This window comes from Taudactylus pleione, unplaced genomic scaffold (assembly GCF_031769625.1).
Source record: "Taudactylus pleione unplaced genomic scaffold, aTauple2 ptg000116l, whole genome shotgun sequence".
Lineage (NCBI taxonomy): Eukaryota > Metazoa > Chordata > Amphibia > Anura > Myobatrachidae > Taudactylus > Taudactylus pleione.
The window spans coordinates 23,049,786-23,064,300 of NW_028284518.1; the positions used below are offsets into that span (position 1 = coordinate 23,049,786).

The window sequence follows — 14,515 nt, forward strand, 5'->3', positions numbered from 1 at the left end:
TTTTTTAAAAATGAAAAGGTGTGTGCAGGACATGCTGACAATGTCAGCAGTCAGCAACCGCAAGTAGAAGATAGCAGCTGCTGCAAGAACAGTTCAGTTTGCCATGCCACCAACTGAAGCAAGAGGTAGTGACAGGTGGAACTCCACCCTTTATATGCTCTAGTAAATAGAGGAACAGCAACAAGCCATCCAAACCTACACAACAAATCATGACATAAGAAGAGGAGTGGGATGTACCTTAGACCAGCAAACCGGAGAATAATCTATTTTATGCAAGCTACTAAATCCATTTGAAGTAGTAACTAATGAAGCGAGTTCAGACACTGCCAGCTGGAGTCAGGTGATTCCCTTAATACAATTACATAAATAAAACAGCTAGAGAAACTGAAGGAGGAGATAAAGTTATTCTGCTAATTGTGTTGGAAAAGTTATTTTTTGCTCCTCTAGAACCAAAAAGGTTGTCAAAATCTTGCAATTGATCACTACAGTCTGGCAACCATGCTTGATCCCAGGTTTAAGTCATACGTAATGTCTTTCTTTCCAACTAAAACAGATCTGAAGAGATGCAAAAAGCTCGTTGCCAGCAAGCTGCCAGCTCAAATGGCACATAATGTGGCAACGTCTCCTGCTTCAGCTTTTCCTGCAAATGCTGCTGCCAGGTAAAAACTGATCTTTTTCAAGAGACTTTCTGGGGGTGAGAATGAGGTCCATTCAGCGCACCAAAGTCAACCACCATTTTGACATTTGGTCATGCTTAAAATAATTGCTAACAATTAGAGACACCTTCACCGTGAGTCAACCTGATACACAAAGTATCAATAGAATGGTGGAGGATTATTTTAATGAATTTTGATTTTAATGATTGTACAAATTAGCATGTCACACAGTGCTTTTTATTACTGGGAGGAAAAAAAGGCAATTTTTAGCTCCTTGTACAAACCAACTTTGGTTTACACCCTCCATTGTGTGTACGCAGTGAGAGTGTTTAGCACAGCCAGTGACCTTGTGAGCACTCAGCGTAGGAGGCTACTTCCTCAAAATGTGGAAAAACTTATGTTTATAAAAATGAACTACAAATTCTATAAGGAAGCCTTTACTACCAAATGCAACAAAGTACAGAGACCTATGTGATGGTGGATTCCAGTGGGGAAGAGCTAATATTGTGTGATGATATTAACAATAATGAGGGTGAGGAGGATGATAATGACATCTTCCAACTGTGATGATGATTAACAATGCTGTGAGCCACCTTAAGCCCATTGGTAGCTTGTTTTGTGGGGACCGAAACAAACCAAGCACTTTTGCCACCAAAGTGTCAGTCTCTGTTGCTGAAGTGCTTGGTTTGATAAATTGTGCATGTACTTTTTAATATAGAACATAAGGGTGGGAGGGAGGACCCAAGGACCACCCCATTGTGCACCACTTTTCATTATGGGCTTTACCAAGATTGAGTGTTTGACAGGCAGCATATAATCACAGTACTACACTGGGGCAGTATTGTTCTGTAGTTTGCAAAACCACCTTTTTTCAGTCTCTGAATAGTTATAATTTTTTGTGTACATGTTTAGTTTTACTGTAACAAAGCAAATTGTACACTTTAACTGTTAAATCTGAGCATTTTTCCTGTCTAGCAAAAAAAAAAAAAGTTTGAACCCAACCCAACCCCAAAAAAGGATAGCTTGACTACTTTGTACTATCGCACAGGGTCTAATACTCCTTAGCTTCCACCAGTGATGGCAGCCATGCGGCATTGGGTCCGGCCCCATACGTCATAAAATTGTACAGTTTATAGTTTGAACTATTCAGTTCTCACCCCTCCCCAAAAAAAATAACGTTATAAACCATATTCTAAATAAGGAGTGTGGTAAGGACCTAAAACAAAAAAGGTGACAGAGCATGCACAAAAATAAAATAAAAAATAAACAAGCAACAACAACAACAACAACAACAACAACAACAACACACACACACACACATATATACTCTTGCTCCCAGAGACTGGGTAAAAAAGTGGAAGAGAGTGGAATCCAAACAATGCAATAATTTAATCTTCTTCATCTATAACTATTATAGAAATAATGTAGACAACTGAAATTCCCACGAATTTCAATAACTTAGGTTTTTCTCCCCTGATCAAAGAGAAAAAAAAAAAAAAAAACACACAACAGAATAGTGTATTTAAAATTGATACACTTTCCTTTTTACTATACAATGTGACTGTGCGAAGACAATTTGGTCTAAAATATGTACAGACTGATGACAGAAACAATGCAAAGCTGTCTACAATGTTTCAAAGGGTAGATGCAAAGGGTCAACATAACCAATTGTACTGAATTCTCAGGGTTAGAAACTGGATGGAATGGAAAATTAAAAGTCTAATAAATAATCAATGTGTTAACCATTTGCAGGTTACTACATTAATATACAATTTACAGGTCACTCATTTTACATGGAACAGTGCTAATAATCCCGATCTATTATCCACAAACACTAGATGTGCCATATTTGAAGATGAATTGCCACGTGTTAGTGCAACCCCCTTTGGGCAATAGGGGTGAAAACAATATTTGGAGCTGTAAAGTGGTCAAAATTGACTAGACATTACAGGAAATTAAGTAATTGAGATTAAGAATACTGTAGGAACAAAAAAGGCCCAAAAACATGATTTTAGCTGTTTTTAACCTTTATAAAAAAATAAATAAATAAAAACCCAAAACACTTGGGGGTGGTTTTGTCAAAACCATATATCACGACGAACATTAGAACCAAAACACGGAGGTCCGCGCACTTCTCTAGATGTATGCTTCCAGTGGAGTTTCTTTTTCCAGTCTCTACTCAGCTGACTAAGGTTTTAACCCATTCATGGACAGCTGCCATGAATCATTCATGGAAGGAAGTTTACAAAAAGAGGGGTCTTTGATTCCGCACAGGATATTTTAAAAATGGAGTCTGTGTCACATTTATTTTACTTCCTTTATGAGGAAAGAATGAACCAATAATAAGACAATAAATACGCCCCTTGCTTGCCAGGAGTCTAATCGATTTACTAATGTTGATGGTACACCCGGAGTCAAAAATAAGTCGAAAATGGGTACTTAGAAAAAAAACAGACTCTTTGGGGCATATCCAATTACCCGCGGGACCTCTCCCGCGAGTAATTGGGGCTTGAAAGTCCCGCAGCGCGGGGTTAAGCTTTTCAATAAAATAGCTTTTTCCCCGCACCGTTAGCTCCTCTGTCGCATGCGGGAACACACTGTTTCCACGAGCAACGCGGAAACAGAGTGTTATAGCATCTAGCGCGAGGCCGATTAGGACGGCTACATGCAGATTTTACCTCGCACCTACATGAGGTGCGAGGTAAAGGCCGACAGCGGGGACTCGCGCGTGGGGTCTCGGGGACACCCGCGCGTGCAATCCCCGCTAATTGATTTATGTCAAGCGTGATAATTAGTTATCAAAGTGTGGATTAGTTTAAAAAAATGTTTTTCTTTATATTTTTAATTATTTTGTATCCTTATTTATATCTTGTTATATTTCTTTAGATCACAACATATGTGATCACCTACAATCTGAACAGGGAACTGTACTAGTTTTGGTAGGCATATTAATGATGGATAATAATGTGAGTATATCATACAACAGTGCTATGATTTTAGAAACAAAATGTGTGATTCTACTATCAGTTTATATTTTGTAGAAATATTGAAATTTCCAGAACACACGTACACTAGTGTTTCCAGAAAAGCAGGCGAAAATATTTACAATTGTTGCAATCTAGTGAAATCTGAAGAAAAGGTTTATTATAAAATAAACTTAATAAAAGATAGTTACTCCCGACGTAAGTGTTATAAATTTACACATGTGATCTATTGCAAAATAAATTAATATGTTATCACTGCAGTATAAAAGTTATACAATATAAATCCGGAAAAAAATTTCCATCAACAAGCAAAAACAAGAAATGGCAAATATTGTTCAAAATAGTCCAAACATTGCAGGAACAACCCCTAAAAAGTTCTCCAATAAAATGAAGCAGGGGAAAAAAGACCTACATAGAAACAGATACCATCTCAGCCTGTTAAACGCAGAGAAATAGGCGGATCATCCAAAAAAATCCGAGATTCGTACCAAGTAGTATTTCAGAAACAAATATATTTGGCGGCGTAAGGCCAACGTGAAGGAGTCTATAAAACCTTCCCACAGCTGAAAAAATGCAGCTGTCTTAGGGCCTGATTCAGACCCACTCGCGAGCGGCTGTCCGCTCGCAAGTGGGTCGATGGTGTGCACTGCGCATGCGCGCGACGGAGGGAGCTCCGTCGTGCGCATGCGCGAGACGCGACGAGTGAAGGACTTTCCTTCGCTCGTTGTGTCTGATCAAAGGGGGCGTGCTGTCGATGTTGATTGACAGCAAGCCCCCTTTGGTGGGCGTGCTGGGGGCGTGCCTCCCAGATGGAGGCGTTCCCAAGGGAACGCCTACCGTCAGAAGCCGGCCCCACTGACATCACTAGTGATGTCAGTGGGAGCGATTTTGGCTCTGATAGAGCCAAAATCACTCCGGGCCTTGCGGTTGAGAAACTCAACCGCAGGCTTCGGCTCGCAGTGGCGATGGTCGTGATAGTCAAGACCATCGCGACCATCATCCTGCACGCTCGTATATGCTGTGGGTGGTGACCCACAGCTATACGAGCGTCCAGGAGGACGCTCCATAATTATGGAGGTGGGCCCTGATTCAGAGCGAGCGCTCTGGTCAAAGCGTCCGGCTCTGAATGAGGGCCTTAGTCTCCTTAGATAATGTGGTCTCTAACCAATCCATCTGGAAAGTAAAAAATAATTTAGCCCGATATAATGAAACTGATGGGGGATCTGCATGGGTCCACATCTGCAATATACATTTACGTGTCACTGCTGATATAATTAATAATAATTTTTTAGCATCATCTTCACCCGAACCAGATGGCGGCAGGATACTCAAAATCGCCCACTCTGCCGATAGCGGGAGATGATTGACTAGACACTCAGATGCAAATCTGTTGTCCGATGACCAAAATCTGCGTATAAGGGGACAATCCCACATAGTGTATAAAGGTTGCATCAGATGCCCCACACTTAGCACAAACACTAGTATCTGATAATCCCATCAGGAACCTATGGTGGGGGGAGAGATGCACATTATGATAAATATAGAACATTTCTCTATATACACTGGAAGAAAGCACTGATGAGAATAGAGGAATGAACAGAACAGGCTTTCCATTATTGAATTATTCCTTTACTATTCATTTTCTGCCTTCTACTTTATAGCAGAATATATAAATTAATAATCTATATTAAAGATACTGTATACTTGAAACTTAGCTATACTGTATACTACACATTTCACGCGTGGCCACCGACAAATAACTCATGTACTTTCAGAACTACATGTTTTGCAGTAGGCAAATGTCCCTGCAATAAAGATTTAGGCCCTCATTCAGAGCCGTACACTCTGAGCAGAGCGCACGCTCTGAATGAGGGCCGCCCTCCATAAAAATGGAGCGTCCTCCTGGACGCTCGTATAGCTGTGGGTCACCACCCACAGCCTATACGAGCGTGCAGTTTGATGGCCGCGATGGTCGTGACCATCGCGACCATCGAAACTGCGAGCCGGAGCCTGCGGTTGAGGTTTTCAACCGCAAGGCCCGGAGTGATTTTGGCTCCATCAGAGCCAAAATCACTCCCACTGACATCACTAGTGATGTCAGTGGGCTGGCTTCTGACGGGAGGCGTTCCCTTGGGAACGCCCCCGTCAGGGAGGCATGCCCCCGGCACGCCCACCAAAGGGGGCGTGCTGTCAATCAACATCGACAGCACGCCCCCTTTGATCAGACACAACGAGCGAAGGACTTTCCTTCGCTCGTCGCGTCTGGCGCATGCGCACGACGGAGCTCCCTCCATCGTGCGCATGCTCAGTGCAGACCATCGACCCACTTGCGAGCGGACAGCCGCTTGCGAGTGGGTCTGAATCAGGGCCCTAGTTATTGTATTCTGACTTAAAAAAATTTAATAAAAGTAAACTTTACAATTTTTAGTTTTAGTTTCGTTTTTGCATGCTGTGACTTACATTCCATATTTCCTCCCATTATGTACAAGCTATAAAGTTTCTGGGGAAAGGTAGGATCCATTTTCACTGCTAGAGCCAAGTTAGTCAGCGGGCCTGTAGCCACTAAAGAAACCTAAAGACAGAAGTTGAAGAAAAAAAAATGATGTACATTTACCACATTCATTAACTCACCTGTGTGTTTGCGTGTGAGTTTTTTATATCTACACATCTATGTAGTATTTAACAGAATTACAGCTAAATTCTGCCTTATATGTTTGTCATATTTGAAATCACCATACAAGAATATACAGTATATCTGGTGCTCTATAAATAATTCAGAAAAAATTATCTAACGGGTTACATCTGAAGTAACATTCTTACCTCCTCAGTAAGGTTACTGTTGCATGGGAAAGCCCATTTGTAAAATATTGCTGCGTTACAAGGTGGTGGGTACGGGATGCCAATGCTCAGGATCCTGGTGCTCAGAATCCAGACGCTGGCATCCCGACTGGGTTATAACGCCAATAGCTAGCGGTAAGTACCCTAACCCTCCCTCCCCACAGCCTAAATCTAACCCTCCCCCCCTAAACCTAACCCTAACTTTCCCCCCTGCAGCCTAACCCTCCCCCTAGTGCCTAGCCCTAACCCTCCACCTAACACCAACACTTACCGCTGGGATGTCAGCGGTCGGGATTCTGACGCTGACATTCTGAACACTGGCATCCCGACTGCCGGGAACAGAACTACATCCAGTTGCAAGCGTAAATATATCAGGATGGCGCAAAAAAAAAAAAAAAAAAAAAAATATTGGGGGCAATTTATCCCAGTCATAAAATTGTTTTTAGACTCTAAAGGAGAAGATTTATCATAGTTTGGATAGAGATAAAGTACTAACCAATCAGCTTTTGTCATTTTTTTTTTTTTTTTTTAACACAGCCTGTAAAATAATTAGTAATGGTTAGTAATTTCTCTCTATCCGCTTTATCTCTCTCCAAGCATTGATAAATCTCCCCCTACGTTTTTAAAATAAAATCGGTCTACTGCCCTGTCCACAAAAAAAAAATATATATATATATATATATATATAATAATAATAATGCAAATGCTTTATTCTATTCTTATTATTTCAGCATTCTGCGGCATCCTCTGCTCAGATGCTGGAAGCCTATCCCTGCCAGCAACGTACTTCTATGTCATGCTTATGCACAACTGCCATTCTGCACATGTGTATGACGGTTTCACCCGGCAGTGCCTGGAAAGCTTTGCTGAAGCCAAAAAAGGCTGCTGCAGGATCCCCATTGCTGGCAATGGGGACCGTATCACACTCGCCATCTATAGATGCGAGAGCGATGCAGTGACAAACAGTGGTAATCTTAGATTACCGTTGTTTGTTATTTATTAAAGGGATGACATAACCCCTTTAGCGAGTGCTAAAGAGGTTATGCATCGTTGTTAAATGGAGCCCTTAGTGTTCAAAACTGCTCAGCTTGTTAATAACTGATAAACACAAACACAATGTATTCAGCGCACTATCCCTCTATGCAAAATGACTGAAAAGCAAGTGTATAATGTAGTCAAAAAAAAATGTCATTTATTGTGTTTGACACTAATAAATAGAATGAATGAATAAAACTGGAGCTTGGCTGTTAATTCTCCCTGGGTGGGTAAGAAATGTATGGCCTGTGGATGGGTTTGCTGTCCGCAAGATAAATGGGAGGTTTGTGTGGATGGGACTGTCTCTTATAGACAACGCGGCGTCCCGCTGTTGTCTGAGTGAATATAGTCACTGAGTGGCTGGATGGGTCGGTGCCCGGGTGGTCTTCAGTCCAGGTGGGAGACCACTGGGGCCGTGGGGCTAGGTGTCTGGACCAGTAGATCAGAGCTAGATCTGGACCACCCGGGCACCGACCCATCCAGCCACCCAGTGACTATATTCACTCAGACAACAGCGGGACGCAGCGTTGTCTATAAAAGAGACAGTCCCATCCACACAAACCTCCCATTTATCTTGCGGACAGCAAGCCCATCCACAGGCCATACATTTCTTACCCACCCAGGGAGAATTAAAAGCCAAGCTCCATTTTTATTCATGCATGCGATTTATTAGTGTCAAATACAATAAATGAAATTTTTTTGACTACATTATACACTTGCTTTTCAGTCATTTTGCATAGAGGGATAGTGCACTGAATACATTGTGTTTGTGTTTACCTGCTATCGAGGAAGGGCAGACACCCCCCCCATTCAGCAGCACATCCCACCTCACAGTTGTAACTCCAGTGCGCAGTGTTTTACTTGTTGTATATTGTTAATAACTGAGCAGTATGTTCTAAGGTGATGTCAATATGAAGGTAAAATAAATAAAATCAGTAAATGGCAATAGTAGGCAGAAGTTCATGAAGCACATTTGAGGATCATGAGATTAGTGCTTTAATTCAAAGTATAGAACAAGTTGGCAACAGAAGATCCATTGAAAATATAACAGGACAGGCAGGGGCATTTCTAGAGAGGAGGGGGCCCGTGTGCAGTCTCCGACACGGGCCCCCTCCTCTCTGTCCAGCAGCCGGCAGCTCACTGAGCTGTGCGCGTCCAGTGCCGGAGTTATAGACTCTCGGCACTAGAGTGTGCCCAGAGTCTAAAGAGTATGCGTAGGACACCGGGAAAATGGCCGTGGCTGACATTTTTCAGTTGTTTTTACAGTGCCGGACCCCCGCTCCGACGTGCGACTCCGGAGAGGTAAGTAATAATATGGGGTGCAGGATGTGCGGGGCACCCCTGGACCAAGGGGCCCGTGTGCCCCGCACACCATGCACCCATTATAGATACGCCCCTAAGGGCAGGATAGTATTCTGTTGCAAATACATAAACGGTTTAGCAAACCTGACAATGCACATGTGAAGGTTCTGGGCTGCAAAGAGCACACAATGGACATCTGTGTATAGGAGAATAATTATCTGGTCAGATACTGTAAATCATCCTTCCAGTGTTCTCAGCAAATTTGCTATTTTTTTTATTCTAGTTAAAAATGCATAATCTACTGTATCATTTAATTTACCTTCAGAAATGTTAGTGCCTTTTAATGAGTACTAATTGTTACCTTGCCAGGATGCTCAGATACCAATCGTGTCAGGGCATCAACAGCATGTTCTTTTTGAAGGTGTTCCAAACCAGGAGTATAAGGATCAGGTACGTCACCTAGGCCATCTTCACCATGAAAATCGGATGCATGAATGCTCTGTCCCAGGATTCCTATAGCTGCTCCTTTATAGACAGGAATCTAAACAGTTGGCAAAGAAAATAAAAAAGTATTTATACCGTGCTTTTGGCATACTGTAATATTAAGGTACTCAATAGCAACTTACATAGAAATGTCTGACCATGTTATGGTGCCAGTTTTAAACAAATATACAATGATCTGTATAGCCTTGAAGGTTAAAGCAATAATTTTTGTCTGGGTGTACAGAATTAGTAACGGATTAATTTGTTTCTATTTAAGGATATTTGGAAAATGGTCATGAAAAAAAAAAAAAAAAAAAGGTCTTGTGAAGTTCATGTCTCGATAACGGTTTTGGCTGTACAAGGGGGACCTACACAATATTATGTAGGTAACTATAAACAAAACAAATCGGAGACATGAAAAACCCTATTAAGAAACAAGCTTCCAAATTACCAATGAGATGTTTAAAGTGGAAACTGAATTCAAACAGCAAATCACAGGCCTCAGGATTCAAGGCAGAGTACAAGCCTAGTCGCAGTCAATAGTTATTAATTATAGGATTTTAAACTACTACTGTGTATCTGTGGAGAATCTGCAGGAAATGTGGCCTATATGCCTGGATTTGAAACTGGTGATAGATGGCATTGCAAGACACAAAATAACATGAATGCCCTAGTAAAATACTATATACACTGCCTCAAAACACACACAATCTTGGCAAAGCCCATAATGAAAATGGTGCATGACAGAATTGTCCTTGGGCCCTCCCACTCACCCTAATGTTGTGTATTAGAAAGGACATGCAGTTTAAGAAATCTAGCACTTCAGCGACAGGGACTGCCACATTTTGACTAAAGTGCTCAGTTTGTTTGGGCCCCCACAAAACAAGCTACCAATGGGCTTAAGGTGGCCAACAGTGTTGTTAAGATAATAACATAATCCAACTATGATGCTTATCAGTGTTAACAGCATCTTCACACAATATTAGCTCATCCTAACTGGAATCCACCATTACAGAAGTCTCTGGACTTTGTATGACGATTGCTCACAAGGTTCCCGGCTGTGCTAAACACTGAGGGCCTGATTCAGACCTGCTCACGAGCACTGAGCGCTCGCAAGCGGGTCGATGTTGGCTAAGTGCGCATGCGCACGACGGAGGCGGCTCCGTCGTGCGTATGCGCGAGACCCGAATAATGATGGCCAAGCCGTCATTATGGGTCTCGCACCAAAGGGGGAGTGCTGTCGATGGTGAATGACAGCACGCCCCCTTTGGTGGGCGTGGCTGCCCAGACGGAGGCGTTCCCATGGGAACGCCTACCGTCTGGGGCCAGCCCCACTGACATCACTAGTGATGTCAGTGGGAGTGCTTTTGGCTCTGATAGAGCAAGAAGCACTCCAGGGCTCGCGGCAGCGAGACCCTACCGCAAGGGCCTCGTCGCAAGCCCGATGGTCGCGATGGTCTTGACCATCGCGACCATCATTTTGGCCTCTGCTATAGCTGTGAATGGTCACCCACAGCTAGGCCGCTCCAAAAAGTAAGAGGGATGGCCCTGATTCAGAGCGAGCGCTCTGTCAGAGCGTCCGGCTCTGAATCAGGGCCTGAGTATGCACTGGAGGGTGGGTAACTTAAGTAAAGCAAAACCAGTTTGTACAAGGAGCTCCCTTTTTTTTCTCCCAGTATTCAAAGAGACTGGTTGACATGCTAATTTATACATTGTCATTAAAATAATCCTCCACCATTCAATTGATGCTTACTGTATCAGTCAGGACCTGATTCAGACCTGCTCGTTGCTATCGACTTTTGCTAATGTGTGCATGTGTATACTTCGCAGTGCGCATGCGTAAACTAGTACGAGCGATCGGAATGTCAGATCCAATGGAACCCGATGTACCGATGTTTGTAAATACTTCCTGGAGATGATGTTCGCAAGTGGGCGGGTAAAGACAGACTGGTGGGCGTCTGTAAACACAAAGTGATCGCACACCAAGACATAGTGGGTGTGCTTATGCTTTGCCATGTGAGCGCCTGCCTTGACGTCACTTACCTGAATTTCCATACGCTGAGAGCGAGCGGCCGCATCTAGCGGGCGTGTCTGAATCAAGCCCTTAGTCATTATAGAGGCAAGTCTGCCATCAGAGTGAAACAGCCAGTACTAATGTACCAGCCCTGGGCTCAGAGGGAGGCCCGCAGAGTGCAGATGATCCAGTCTGTGAACATAAAGCAGTTTGCGGTCAAGATCATCTGGGCTCTGCAAGCTACTGTACCCTTTCACTGACTAGTGGCAGCACAGAAGAAAATGCAGATAGATGCACCAGGCCCCCTTCTTTCTCATAGGCGCATAGGTGCTGGAACGAAAGATGGGGGTAAAGAAGCAAATCCACCCGCAAAACATTTGAGTGTGCACCAGTCAATGGCCCTGATTCAGACCCGCTCGCTGCCGCAGGCAGCTCGCAGGGTCTGTAGGCGTTGTTTTTTTTTTTTTTTTCTTGTCTGGCCGCTCCAAAGCTGTGGGAGACCTCCCACAGCTTGTACGAGTGGCCAGGAGGCCGTCGCGATAATTGCGACCATCGGCCTTGCGACGAGACCCTGTGGCAGGGTCTCTGCTACCGCAAGGCTGAGTGGACTTCCTGCTCTAATAGAGCAAGAAGTCCACTACTGACATCAGTAGTGATGTCAGTAAGGCCTCCCACAAACGCCAGGCGTTTCTAAGGGAAGGAGTGAGTTTGTGCAGCCACCCCCCCTACCCGCCTACAAAACGAGGCGAGCGGTCACTCACCATCGACAGCTGCTCCATCTTGTAGCGAGCCCCATAGCGACTGAGCTTCTGTCCCTCGACGGGACATGCGCACGCCGGATGAGGCGCATGCACAGTGGGGAAACATCGAGCCGCTTGCGCGTCTATGAATCAGCCACAATATACAGTGTCATAGGGAGCAGTGTGGCCGCTGTCTAGGTTTACCATGGGCAGTTTCCTGATGGAGCTAACTATTTCCGGATGCTCCACCTCCTCCCTCCCCACATCCCTTCTCTGTCAGCCTCAGGGCCCCTCATCCCCCCTGTTACTGTTGTCTGGACCCTTTATTGGGACAAGCCCAGTGCCCTTCTCACCTCACACATTCTTTCCCTCTTCCCCTCAGCTACCCCACCCCACCGTCCTTCAATCTCCCCACTTGAAACCACATACACCCCCCCCTTTTGGCACCCCTCAAAATTGCAGCACCAACTCCCCCCTTGCCAACACACTTTTCTGCATCCCGGAATTCCACTTGTTGCAGGTACACCAGACCCTCCTAACCCCCTGCCATACAGCCTGCTGTGCGGTCAGCTGGGCACGAGACTTGGTGTAGCCTGAACTGTATTACAGCCTGCCCTCTGATCCCTACCTGTCAAGGCTTGCCACTGCACTATACCCAGGGCCAGCTCAAGGGCTGTTCAAGCAGAGCGGCAGCACGAAGGTGCCTTCCTATAGGGAAGCCAGAGCTGCCCTCGGCTAAGGGAGCGGGAGCTCAGGTAAGTCTTCTGTGCAGTACTGGGGCAATAGTTAATGTGTGTCATATTTCCTGTTGGGGTCAATGAGTTTTTATTTTTTCTGTGGATGACAATGTGCATGGGCGTAACTACCATCGGTGCAAGGGGTGCAGCTGCTATGGAGCCCAGAGTTGAGGGGGCCCTATCTTTCTTGTCAAAGTTATGTGTGTTATATACATTTTTACATAGGGGCCCTAACAAAGTTTCATGTGTTATAGACATTTATCACCCAATGGTGAAAAAGTATATAACACATGTAACTTTGCCAAGGAAAATGAGCCACCTCAGCTCTGGGCCCAATAGCAGCTGCACTCCTTGCACCTATGGTAGTTACACCCAGGCATAGAAAAGATAATGTCACTAGTGTCACCCCCTCTTCTCCCCCTGACAGTATAACTATACACACATTCATTTGAAGTGGTTCATGCATATAGGGGTATTATCTTCAGGCTCTGATATGCCATCTGCATCTAAACTGCCATTTTTATGTACTAGAAAGAAAATCACTTCTAATTTGGCAAAAGTGAGAAATAGACCAAATTATTTTTGTATATCCACATGTGCCCCTGGTTTGAAGGAACAGCCCATTTTAAAAAGGCACTACAGTCAGAGTACCGTCACCAATATTTATCTTTTGTATTTCCATCTGAATCCAGTTTTCCAGTGGGTAAAAATAGAAACATTGAAATCATGGCAATATTTGCAGAAGCACACAGTTCACAGGATAAAGTAATTGGTGGGTACCTAGCAACGGGTTGTAGTAAATTCACCAGCGGGCACGATGGCGGCAGTCAGAATCCTGACGCCTATCCATAGCCAGATGATGAAACCCTGACAGCTGGCATCCCACACGGACATAAGTGGGGCTCTGTAAAAGGTCACCCTAGGGGAAGGGGGGGGGCGGAGAATTGGGGAAAGGCTTAGTTTTAGGGGCCCCAGAGAGAGATTAGGGTTAGGCACCCCCAGGGAGGTTTAGGGTTAGGGATGGGGGGGTAGGGTTATTCAGCTGCCGGGACTTCATACCCATTTCCCTAGCAACAGAGTGGCAGATTCAATTAGCCACTGGGTTTACCCACACATTCAATTTAGAAGTCTAGGAAAAGTTCTCCACCTACAAATGCCATTCAGCATTTCTCCCTATATAACACTTTTCTAAGCAGTACATGAGCACATGAAGCAAGGAGGCTCTCACACTCATCCCTCCCCAAGTGTGCCTATGCCACCTCCTCCCAAGTGTACCTTTGAATCACCTCCTCTGACTTCCACTCCTCATGTATGCCTTTGAACCCATTACTCCCCATGTGTGCTTCTGACCACCACTCCCCATGTGATCCTGACCCATCCCAAACTGTGAATTTTACTCCGATTTCAATGGCCTGTTAATCAGAGGTACCATGGATGAGCAGAGACAAGATCATGCTCAATGTTGCATAATAGAACTTAAAGATAGCAGGTAATCACAATACTTCTTCCATAAATCATTTGGACTCTCTCACTTCAAAAAGTTTACAGTCACCTATAACTATCGCCAGGGCTCATTGGACCTCTGCATCCAATGGGTCAGTGGATTAGGGGGGACCTGCCATCCATTACACATACATACATACATACATACATACATACATACATACATAGTGATGACCACAGGGGTAATTAGCTCAGTAATGGCATGTATTGGTACAGTGTCTAG

At 44.2% G+C, this 14,515-nt stretch overlaps 1 protein-coding gene across 1 annotated transcript in view; it reads right to left on the minus strand.

Moving 5' to 3' along the window:
- Positions 1–14,515, minus strand: part of LOC148524827 (nucleoside hydrolase-like) — an 85,960-nt gene that overhangs the window by 37,325 nt on the left and 34,120 nt on the right. The window contains exons 3-4 of the mRNA XM_088471733.1: positions 9,177–9,356; positions 6,101–6,212 (exon numbers count right to left, since the gene is read on the minus strand). Of these exons, the coding sequence (XP_088327859.1) occupies positions 6,101–6,212; positions 9,177–9,356 (292 nt within the window). The remainder of the gene's footprint in view (positions 1–6,100; positions 6,213–9,176; positions 9,357–14,515) is intronic.